The following is a 12,632-nucleotide window of genomic DNA, read 5'->3' on the forward strand; positions in this document are numbered from 1 at the left end:
AGATCTAGTAACAGTGTAGAGTCAGTCATTTAAAAACACTACATCAGGGCTGTGGTGCTGCTGCATTGCAGTTCAATTTTGTTTTTGCCAGCTGATAGGTCGGCACCGTGTTCACATTACCTTGAAAGACTGACTCATTCCCAACGCTGCAGTGCTGCTCAACTTACAGGGCAACATCAGGGAACAGAGAGGGCATTAACACAGGAAATGGGGAGTTATTATTTACAGATATGGCCTTTTAAGGCTCAGCAAAAGCACATATAGAGCACACTTCAAAAAAAAAAAAAAGATTGAGTACTGTGAACGATTCATTGGGTCCATATGACCGTGATGTGACAGTTGGTTACTGTCTGAAATAATCACATGCTCTAGATTTCTGATGCCAATACAATGAAAAAACCCCAGGCACGAATCATTCATTCCCTATACAGTCAAGCTGTTACTTTTATTTTAGGCTTTTAGTGAAAGTACAACAAAATAGTGCTAACATCTTACCACTTTATATTTCACAAAGAAACATCTTTAAACAGAGACAACAGAATTAACTTCAAGTGGATCAAACATTTGAAAAATGGTGTTAAATCAACAAAAATAAAACAGAATATGCTGTGATTTCTTTTTCCGAAATGCACTTGTGGTTGTGATGCTCGCACGCACCTTCACAATATTTCAGTCACTGTTGCTAAATCTCATTTCCAGCTCCTGTTTGGTTTGAGCTATCATTCTTCGGCTTCACCAGAATCCCTTTTAAACACCGCTGCACATACAGTTTCTCTACTCAGGAAGCAAAAGGAGGTGACTTCAGGCTGTGCAGTGTGTCAATTATCCTCACGTCCGCCAAGCAACACTGTCTTTGAAAACAACAGGCTTCATCCCCAGACATCCTGATTCAACATGGTTCTTCTCATAAGCACTTTGTTTTTTTTTTCGCTGTTTTCTTTCTTCGGCGCTGTGTCATCCTCTTATTAGGGCTGTTTCAGGAAATTAATTCCTTCCAAATGCTCAAGACTAGACGGCACTTTCACTATCATGGTTTCCTTGTGTCCAGAGGGTTAGTCCAATTTGCCATCATCTCAAAACAGCACAAATATGTAAACAGCTTAGAAGATATGCAAACACTCAAAAAAGAGAAAAAAAAAAATCCAAAGCATTTGTTTCCACATCAGCGCATTGTTTTTTCTTACTCCTCTGCAGTGCAAAAAAATTAAAATATGAGGAAAAAAAACAACATTAAACAATAAATAGACTTCCTCTGTTATATACTTCTGTGTTTATATATACATATGCACTGTATATTCATCGTAACGGGTCTCTACATGAGCACACAGCTCTTGGCCCGGTCCTTCCTCATGGCTGGGGCCTGGTCCATTTGTTCAGTCCGACCTGGCAGTGGGGGTAAGGGGAGCTGGGACACTCGCTTCAGGCCCCTGCGGGAACTGCTGCGTTTTAGCTGGGGCTTGTGCGGCCGCCGCACCGACGCCAGCGTGGTGATGTGGAATACGTCCCGGACGCTGTTCTCGGAAACCTTGGAGGTACACTCGACGTAGGCCACCGCCCCCATCTGTCGAGCTATTGTGCTGCCCTGCGACATAAAAACAGACAAAGAAATAGACATTTAGAAAGAAAGGGGAGACTACAGGCAAGATTTCACAAGCACTGTCACGAAAAACATCATCTTGTTGTTCATGTTGACATTCTAACAATGCAGTTCTTTTATTTTTTTCTCCTTTCTGTGGTTTTCAATGATTTTTGTAATTCCTTTTTTTCATCCTAATGCAATTCTTGACCCTGACACAACAATGCGTTTCTTTGTATCCTCCAACAGTTAAGTTTATCCAACATCCCAATCACAAAAAAGTGAAATTGTGCAGCAGTATATCCCATTCTTCTTTGCTTTTTGGTAGAAGCAGCATGTGTGAACAGAGACTCCATGTACAGGGTGGGGAAGCAAAATTTACAATATTTTGAGGCAGGGATTGAAAGACAGTGTATGACCAATTAGTTTATTGAAAGTCATGAGAATTTATTTGCCACAAGAAAATTTACATCATAGAAAATGTTTTTATTCTATGTGTCCTCCTTCTTTCTCAATAACTGCCTTCACACGTTTCCTGAAACTTGCGCAAGTGTTCCTCAAATATTCGGGTGACAACTTCTCCCATTCTTCTTTAATAGTATCTTCCAGACTTTCTCGTAATAGTTTTGCTCATAGTCATTCTCTTCTTTCCATTATAAACAGTCTTTATGGACACTCCAACTATTTTTGAAATCTCCTTTGGTGTGACGAGTGCATTCAGCAAATCACACACTCTTTGACGTTTGCTTTCCTGATTACTCATATGGGCAAAAGTTTCTGAAAAGGTATGGATAATAGTGTTAGGTATGATTATGACATCAATATATGTTTGGTTTCAAAACAATTGATGTAGTGCCTGCTGAGAAAAAAACAACTAAATGTTCATTGTAAATTTTGCTTCCCCACCCTGTACACACAGAAATATTCAGTTTTTTGCCCCTTATTCCAAATAAAATGGAAACACCTTATATTAAGACAGATATATTTACCATTAATTAGCTGCTTACTAACATGTATATTAGTAACGTACTAGTTGTATTTGTTAGTCATTATTAACCATTATCTAATACCTTGTACTGCAAGACTTTATTCTACCCTTACTAGACCCTTAACTAAGAATTTCCCCTATATAAGCTCTTAATTACATAGTATGTAAGTTCATTTATTCATTAATTTTCTGAACCAGCTTTATCTTCACTAGGGTTTCGGGGGTCGCTGGAGCCTATCCCAGCTACTTTTGGGCGAAGGTGGGGTACACCCTGGACATGTCGGCAGTTCATTGCAGGGCTGACATATAGAAACAACCAACCAATAACTCTCATATTCACACCTATGGGCAATTTAGATTAACCGATAAACCAATCAGTGCGTATTTTTGGATAGTGGGAGGAAGCAGCAGTACCCGGAAAGAACCCATGAAAACACAGGGAGAACATGCAAACTCCACACAGAAAGGTCCCACCCCCATCGACTGGTGTTGGAATCGAACCCAGGACCTTCTTGCTGTGAGGCACGAGTGCTATCCACTGCACCAAGGGGCAACACAGTTATAAATCGTCAATTAATGCCTAAATATACAACAACTTACTTAGTAAGTTATTGTATATTAAGGCATTAATTAATGATTTATAATGACTAAAAAACAGCTAGTATGCTACTAATATACATGTTAGTAAGCAGCTAATTAATGGTGAATATGTGTGTCTTACTATAAAGTGTTATCAAAAAAATATGTTCCCCTTATACACTGTTGCTCATAAAGTTCAAATAAAATATTTTTTACCTCTTCTCATGAAATGATTGTGACATTGTGATTTATTCTTGATGAATACAATGTAACTGGGACTGCCTAACTGGGTATGGATATGGGATCATTGCAGCTGGTCATTACTAATGTGTATAAACAGGAACTAAAAGAAGAATGTGTCTGAAAACACCATTATTCCAGCTTTATGGGCAACAGTGTGTATCTGCTTACATGCACCCATATAAGGATGTCCTGACATTGTTTATTTAGGCAAAATATGGAAAAGTGGTCAGAGATGCAGTGCCATTTTGCTTCTATGCATCAAAATTGGTTTCCGCACTCGTAGGAGACTTGTTCAACCTTGCTCTTTCATCGCTTAAGTTGTCTTCTTGGACAGTTTATAGTTGTGATATTTGCATATTTGGTATAAGCCATCCTGTTATTGCAAAATCCCATGATCTTTGTGGATTTTTGTCAGACAGTGGGAAGGTGGTGCACTGCCCACCACCTGTTTTCCAACCACAGACATGCCTGGGAAGTTCCTGTTTTTGCATGTTATGCCCCAGCAATCTCCACCATTGGAGAGTTCTGTGGTTTTAATGAGTAGATGATTTTGTCCCAACATTTGCAAGATGGGCTCATTTGTCTAGTGGGCAGTCCAGGCGATTTTCAGCATTCTGTGATAAAACCACATCCCTGCTGCTTTGAGCATCTTTCTTGTCCTGACACTCAAGAGAGTTTAGGCTTTAGAGCCATGTAAGAGAATCGACTACACAAAAGTCTTTAGCAAGCATTGCTTCAGGCTGAGTGATAGATAACAATCTGCGAAAAGGTTCTGTAGTCTATCGAAGCTGTCTTCTACTTGTCCAATGCAGTGGCAGGTTTCCCTCTTACAGCGACTGGTCCGGACTTTGATCTACTGGAGGTCATACACTGATTTATATGCCTGGTCATTAAACAAAGCGATAATATACATGAACAGAATGGAGTGTGATGCCATTGTTTTCCCTGTCCACATGGATACACACAAACCAGAGCTGTTACTAGTCTTTGTTTTGGAAAGTGTTTTTGAAAATCTCTGTTTTTCTGACCTAAAACACTGTTTATATATGGAGGAGAGGCTCAAATGAAGAGAAAAATATCCGTTTCATAAAACAGCCACATTAGTGTGGACAGGACGAGGCACATATTCTGAATATAAATGTATTGTGATGCTACTGAAATCTGACTAATACCCGTATATCACACATCTTTAGAATAAGGTCCAATTGGGAATATCCAAACTAAATATCCTGTTTGCATGTATCATACTAGCCTTTTCCAAGTAATAGTGCAGTATTAGTGTGCATATATTTGTATTGAGTTACAGCCAGAATGTCACAGAAACAGGAAACCGCCTATAGACAAAGACGTTGGTCTGAACTGTACACTGAATGTCAATGATCTAAACATGTCTGGAGACAAATGAAGCTCCTCCATGTGATGCATGAATAATGTAGATGCTGCAACTCACTGTCTGTGGAGGCAAAGTGGGAACAGAGCAGCACAAAGCCCACAGGGTTGGTGTTGACATGGTCTATGCTGCTATTTAGAGAGAAGAGAGTGAAATCTAACAGAACTCCTGCAGCACTGGAGCTTACCCCTGAGTAATGATACAATATACCCAGTTAATTGAGTCCGTAAATTGTTTGCTTGACATCAAATCAGACGCAAATTTAATTTCAAAATCCCTTGGCCTCCATTTTTGCTCCTGTGTTGCCTCTTCTCTTGTTTCATGATCAGACTTTAAATCACAGCTTTTGGAAAACACAAAAAACTAATAAAAAAACACAACAGATGATGCAACACAAGCTAACAAACAAAACAGAACAGCAAGTAAAAACAACTTTGTTTTCCTCTTCAATTTGCCCAGGAAGTAAAATTTTTTATTTGTACTTTTTCCTAAGGTGTGGATAGAGTCATTTAGTCTAAGCTTTTACCTTGAACCCAGATAGTCACATTTTCATGTAAAACTATATAAAGTTTCCTGTGTTTTGAGTTACTGTTCATAGCTGTCATGTGTCCTTTCATCTAGAGCTGCATGGTATATCACTTGAGCATCGTCACCACGATGTATGTGCGCACAATAGTCACATCGCAGGTCCTGCGATGTTGGAGGCACATGAACTCAATGTGTTCTCATCTCATTTCAAGGGTACCTGACACACACTGCGCACAGCGATCCACCAATCACATTCATTCTTAATCAGTTTGCTGAAGCAGACCACGCCCCTGCACATTGAGTGAGCCTCTGGTAACAACGCAGCATTTTCACTGGAAAAGTTTTGCCGTGGCGCAGCGCCACATCCTGCCCCCTCAAATGAAAGTTTGTGAAGCTTCAGGAGGTAGGGAAAAGATAAATGAGCCTTAAGTTTCACTTTCACTTCCACGGGCGGTACGGTCTGCATCGACCCGTACCCCCATAGTATTATAAGTCAGTTTTTTCCAGTGTTGTGCAGCCTTACTTTCACCCCAACCTTACTGGTTTCTATGGCTACGTTCAGAGTGCTGGCAATTGTGGCCCAAATCCGATTTTTTTGACCATATGTGACCTGTATCTGATCTGTTAAAGACAGTTTGAACAGCGCAAATCTGATATTTTCAAATCCAACCCAGGCTACCTTTATATGTGGTTCTAAATCCGATACACATCTGATATTTTGCTGTACAACTTCAGTCTCAACAGCCAGGTCGCGTTTATCTGACCTTTACATCATTGAAATGCGACAAACATCAAAATTCTGCATCCCAGGAGTGTCACTTCCGTAAACACAGTGCATGCCTGCATGGTCAGGTATTACGGCAGGACCTCTTTTGTGCTTGTGGGTCACTTCAGGGTCGCACTCAGTTCATACTCAGAAATATGAAATATGAAACAAAAAAATCGGATTTCACCAAAAAATCCGAATTGTGCATTAAGACCTGCTGTCTGAACGTAGCCTAAGTATCAAGACTGATGAAATACGAACTCAGTACGTAAGACTTGTACAAGTTCTTCTGCTAAAGTATCTTAAAACCTATCTATATGAAATGAAACAATCAAGATGTGATTAAACTGTGGACTTGCAGCTGTAATTCAAGGGGTTTAACTAAATGTTGCATTAACCACGTAGGAATTACAGCCGTTTTAATCATATTCCTTTCATTTTCAGAGACTCAAAAATAATGGGTTTTCATTATGAGGTCCAAAGAGGTGTCAGTGCAAATGAAGGAGGCTGTCATTCTATGGAAGAATTAAATCAATCAGAGCGACAGTTAAAACTTTGGGACAGGTAAATCAACAATTTTGTACAATCTTAAAAAGCAAGAACCCACTGGTGAGTTCAGCAACACCAAAAGGCCTGAAACACTATGGTAGAAAACTAAAGAGGATCACAGAATTATTTTTGTTGGTGAAGAAAAACAACATCCAGTGAAATCCGGAACACACATGAAGAAGTTGGCGTGTATTTATAAAAGTCTGCGATCAGAGATGAAAGTGTATTTTCACCCTTGAATTAAAGCTGAAAGTCCACTTTTCCTTTCTTATCCAATGTGATGAACAGAGGAGAAATTGCAAAATTTGTGTCACCTTCCAAATATTTATGGACCTGGCTGCAATTCAGATTCTCATACCTGCTTAAAACGATGATAGTTAAGCAAAGAGCTATTATCTATTTTTTATATGTGTTTTTTATTGTCTCTGTCCCCTCACCATTGGTAAAATTTGTTATGTATTTGACCTTATGCTGTCTCTTTCTAGAAGATATAGGTTTTCTTTTTTTTTTTTACATTAAATAATTGTCTTGCTTGGAAATGGCATGAGGCAAAAGTTTTTTACGATACTTTTTGTTATTTATTTCAAGCTGTGAAACTCTTGTCACCTACAAGGACAAAAAATCCATTGCCCAGTCTCAAGGCAACGAGTCATAAAAATGAAAATAAGTGTCAAAATATCTGGAAAAACTAACAGAAAAAAACACTAAAGCTGAACATGGACGTAAGTAAAGCGTTTAATTCCCCAACAGTAAAACTACAACCGTGTCTTCACAAAATTAACCTAAATCGAACTTAAAAGGTAGAATAAAAACCATAACTACAGTAAAATAATTCTGCTTTAAACCCATATTCACATTGCATTAACCTGCGCAAAGGTAACAGTAACAAATGGGACAAGCCTGCATTTCCCATGACCTTAGAATTACCACACAGAGAGAGCTTTTCATCCTCAGAGGACTTGGTTTGATTTTATCACTACTGTTCACTGAGCCACATATAAAATGCAATGAAGTCCACATTAGGTGGAACAGCAGATTTAGACTCAGGGGTGGAGGTAGCAGTGGAAGGGAACTGGGGGGGTGGTGTTGTATGGTGGTGGTGGTGTGGGGGGGGGTGAGGTACAGATTGTCGTGACAAGCGGAAAAGCTTGATCAGATCCCAGGCAGATTAGTGAGGAAATGTCTGGAGTTCACCCACTGGTCACTCTTGCCGGCGACTCCTCAGCTGTGTTGGAATTCAATTTAAGATCGACAACAGGATAACAACACGGGCGATTAGACTGGAGCACCAAAATGTTTATTGTGAACAGCTTGGCATCTGCTGTGCGACACACATACTCGGGGTACATTAGACGGCCAACAGTAGCTGCCTCAGACCAAAACACTGACTGGAAAGCAGCAAAACAATAGCTTAATGTAGGCTTGGCTGCAAATGGTCCCCAGCTATTTTACATTAACTCTGTGGTTTGCCACTCCATCTTTTGTTTATGTATCTTATTTACATGAACTGCTGTTTTTCAGTTGCTGATTTTTTTGTTTTGTTTGCAGGCTGCGTGCTTTTAGCCTCAAGCGAGCTCTCAGACAGCATCAGAAAAAAGGCCCCTTTGTTGTGGGGGCTTTTGTGCGGTGGTGAAAAAGCCCCTCCACTTTTTGTATGTCCAACATGGGAGAGCACAAAATGAACACGCTGAAAGCTGATTAAAATTCACAGATTTACAGAAACAGTTTATCATCCCCTCCCTCTTCTCCCCATCCCCTTGGCTTAGAGGTCATGGCGGCATGTGATAAAAGGCCTTGCTCATTTATCAATGTCCGTTTTTTTATTCATGCTGCATTTTGAAAATCCCTAAATCTGCATGAATATTTCATTTCATGGAAAAATGTGTCCCTAGACATAAATTCCACTAACCGTCCGCGCCTCTTTCTCAGCCCTTGCCATAAGCAACCTTACATCGCTTGTCAGCGAATTTCGGTCAAAATGCCAACCCCAGCAACACGTCCCCAAGGAATTCCACACTGCTCTTATTCGGAGGTAGTTGATTGTATTGCATGAGCTTCCTTTCACACCCTTCCTCTGGGACGTCGCCACAGAGTCAACGCCACTGCTGATCGTAGACGGAAAAATCCCATATTATCGCCGGATCGCTTTCTAATTTCTTTCCGGCCTCTTCCCACTACAGGATGCTTTCTCGTGTTATTAATCCCGCCCCTTTCTCCGCAGATATCCATCATCTCACCTGCTCGTGGGTGACGGGGATGAGGCGCTGCTTGGAAAGTTCCCTCAATGTGTTGACATCTGTCCTCATGTCCAGTTTACAGCCCACCAGCACCACTTTGGCATTGGGACAGAACTCCTGCGTCTCTCCCTGCCACTGTGGAGACATAAACATGCACATGAATACATCACAGGTAATGACAAATATACAATTCTGTCTATACTTCAACACTTTATGGAGCAGAAGACCCATTGACTAGCATAGAATTCTAATATAACAGAACACTTTATTAATCCATGGGGGGAAATTACTGGGTGGTGCATTCGCTCCATTCAAGTTTAATAAGAAGTAGCAGGAAAGAAATTATCAATACAACAGAAAAAAGAAAAATACATAAAAAGCTCTAACTATACAAACATACTGTATATATAGCTTTGAGTAAATACATATCAAATATTTTGTGTAAGACACAAAATTAGAACCACAATTTATATATCATGAACTAGACAATATATTATCAATGATAATTTAAAAAATATACATAACTGTGCTAAAACATTGTTGTGCGCAATTATAATTATGTTCTTATAACATGGAGTTAAACAGTTTGATGGCCACAGGCAAGAATGTTTAATAATAATTATTTTTATGTCTGTATTTCAGTAATAGAAACTGAACATGGCAGCTATGTGGTTTGTATCTGCCATGAAAACCAATAATTGAAATATTCAACCAAGCTACTAAATCAGAATAAACCATGTCCTGTGGCCAGAAAGAATAAAAACGTGAATTGGGCACATAAACATACAAAGTCAATTCAGAGACTGGCAAAAAAAAGAGCAAATAGATGTGGAAATGATGATAAAATAAGTGATTTCTGTTTGTTGCATCCAACTGTTTTTATGCAGGTGAATAGAGGTGCTTATTGGAATTACATCAGCTAATTAGGGTTATTTCATTTATGATTCATTTCAGCATGTGTCTCACAGTCAAACCATAGCTAAAAACCTGCTCATGACTTGGGCTAAAATTGAAAACATACAGTATACTAAACATGTACATTATATTTCTGTGTGTCTTTTGTTATAGAAACTAAACTTGGCAGATGTGGCATGACTTAAACATACAAAAATCACTTACATGTCACTGTGTATATAAGTTAAAACATTAATTGTAACAAAAACACTAATATTAAACATTACTGTATTTTTTTATACACATACATGACATTTGCATAAAAACTGTTGTCCATTACTGAAATATTCAACTGAGGTACAAAATCAAAACAAGTGGTGCCAGCCACAATAAACCCCACCCCTCGCACATATTGTATCTTATTTTGACATCGATCCAGCTGATGCCACCATGTCTATGCATGTGCTGATGTCAGCATACCAACTGCCTCTATATACTGTATGTGTCAAATCTGAAGTAAACTGAAACAAAATTGATGTATTTATAGATGTTTGAAATTTAAGCCCAATATAAGTAAATGGGAGAAGAAAAAAGATTTTAAAAATTCATAAAAAAATTTGAACTATAACTGTTCCCAAAATATAATCAGTTCTATTCTGGGTCACTGGCAATCTAGAAACCCAATTTGGTATGAATTGAAACAACAGTTTTGCTGCTAGAGTGTTACACAACGAAATAAACGAACTGAACCAAAAACAATACCCCTTGCCTCCCCTTCGGAGGGCGGAGTAATAACCAAAATGAGTTTTTTGCTTAAATCATCTTCTTGTAATGCTGGCCACCTCTGGTAAAATCACATACATTCTCCATTGAACAGATTTTACACCTGTCAAGAGTGGGATTTGGGCCATTTTATTTTGTTTAAATCAAACGACGGTGTGACTTAGGCTGTTTTATGAGCTACTCACGATGGCAGCAACATCACCAAAACAGAAAATCTACTCAGCCACTGAAGTAATTTCCATGATCCAGGGTTCGTTCCCTATTGGTGAGTATTGAGATTTACTATAATATGGGCTTGGCTGTAAATATTGCATCGTTGTTTTTTAGGGAGTCTTTTTAGTCAGTACAATAGTTCATTAGTTGGTAGTAGTTCATGAAGCAAGTGTTGAGCAAAGTAAATTGGGCACATATGGCATAACTTAAAAATGCAAAGTCCATTAATGAAATATTGGAGAATAAGTTTGAGATTGTTGCATTGAAAGTGCAAACAGATGTGGAATTGATGATAAAATAAGTTCTTTCTGTTTTCATACTGGTGAATGGAGAGGCTTATCACGATTATTTCAACAGTTTTTTAAGTGTTCCGAACAAAAACCTTCATGATTGTGTTCAAAGATAAGAGGTAGAAGTTATAATTTTAAAGCTTTTTTCTGTCTTTGACACATGTAAAGTCAGAACAAGTGTAAAATATAGATGTTTCTGTTTTTAGGTCAAAATATGGAATGAACTTAGTGATGAGATGAAGTTGTGTAGCTCTCCATTGGGTTTTTGAAAGCCTTAAAATGTAAAATACTTCAAGATGATACTATAAAGTGATTTAAATGTGACATAATTGTGAACTCTGATTAAATTTGTGTCTTATTTATGTGCGTTTATTTATTTTATTATAGGTAATTCAAGGGATGAGCAAAAAACAAGCCTTTGGGTTCAGCTTGTGAGTAAGTAAGTCTGTTGAAATAATCCTTATTGTCTACATGCACTGATCTGTGATATGCCTTCTATACTTTTATTCATGTACTATTTTTAAATACAGATCAGGTTCTTATAATTTACTTGAGTCTTTCCATTATATGTACCTTTAATTTGATCTCAGAAATGCATAATGCACTTTTTTCATGACTGCTTTAGTGTCCCTTTTAGGCTGTTATTTATCATCTCATTTCTCCAAATGTGATGATTTTGTATATTTGTAATATACTGAAGGACTGAAGGTGTTGATTTATGGATGAAGTTAAAATTCTTAAATGGTTCTGAATTTTAAATACTTGAACCACTTCCCAGTATTGTAAAGGTTCTGAAATGGGCCATTCTGTCCTTTTAATTTTCGAACTGAAAGCATAATTTGATGGAAATAGTTGTGTACTTGTTCCTTCATAAGTTTTAGGACAGATGCAGATGTAGATACAGATAACCTTTATTGATCCCCATGGGGAGATCTACTTTCCCATCAGCTCAAGAAAAACAAAGAAATCCAAGCAAAAATAAATTTAAACGAGCAACCACAACATTCTCTCATAGCAGTAACAGATGTGTACACTGTGATACTGCTACTATAACTCTGTAATTACAACTATAAAGGTCAGAGTACTTCCTCCACCACGGCTAGATTATTGGACAAGCACTTATTTTAATGTGGCCATAACAAACAGAGTCACTAAGTGCCAAAGAAATTGGGATAATGTCAATACATTCTGTGTGTGTGGTTTGTCACGAAGCCGACAACAGGCCTGTTTTGTTTAGATCATGGACACTTGAATTTTTAGAGATGGTTCTTAAGGGCAATAACACTATAAACATGTCAGGACTTTATAGAAGATGATCCATTGCTGTGGATAAAACTACCAGCAGTATATTAAAAAAATGGTGATTGATATTAATTTGTCATATAATCAGATGTTTTTCAGAGGAATTGTACAGATTGTACCATTAAATCAATAAATAACAAAGCTCCTACTCAGAAAACATTTAATTTAAATGGCCTGTTTATTATGGAATTCATGGTATTTTACAGAAAGTGTAGCACCAACCTATGCAGAATCACAAGTCACTGTTTATGGTGTTTATTTCAGATCATTTATATTAAAAGTTTAGTATCTATC

The 12,632-nt window shown here is 38.1% G+C and overlaps 1 protein-coding gene across 1 annotated transcript in view; it reads right to left on the reverse strand.

Annotated features, from left to right (window-relative positions):
• Positions 1-415: 415 nt before the first annotated feature.
• The window catches only part of rnd2 (Rho family GTPase 2), a 75,196-nt gene continuing 62,979 nt past the window's right edge, over positions 416-12,632 (reverse strand). The window contains exons 4-5 of the mRNA XM_030142167.1: positions 8,857-8,991; positions 416-1,582 (exon numbers count right to left, since the gene is read on the reverse strand). Coding sequence (XP_029998027.1) covers positions 1,313-1,582; positions 8,857-8,991 — 405 coding nt within the window. The 3' untranslated portion in view covers positions 416-1,312. The remainder of the gene's footprint in view (positions 1,583-8,856; positions 8,992-12,632) is intronic.

Source organism: Sphaeramia orbicularis, chromosome 8, assembly GCF_902148855.1.
Source record: "Sphaeramia orbicularis chromosome 8, fSphaOr1.1, whole genome shotgun sequence".
Lineage (NCBI taxonomy): Eukaryota > Metazoa > Chordata > Actinopteri > Kurtiformes > Apogonidae > Sphaeramia > Sphaeramia orbicularis.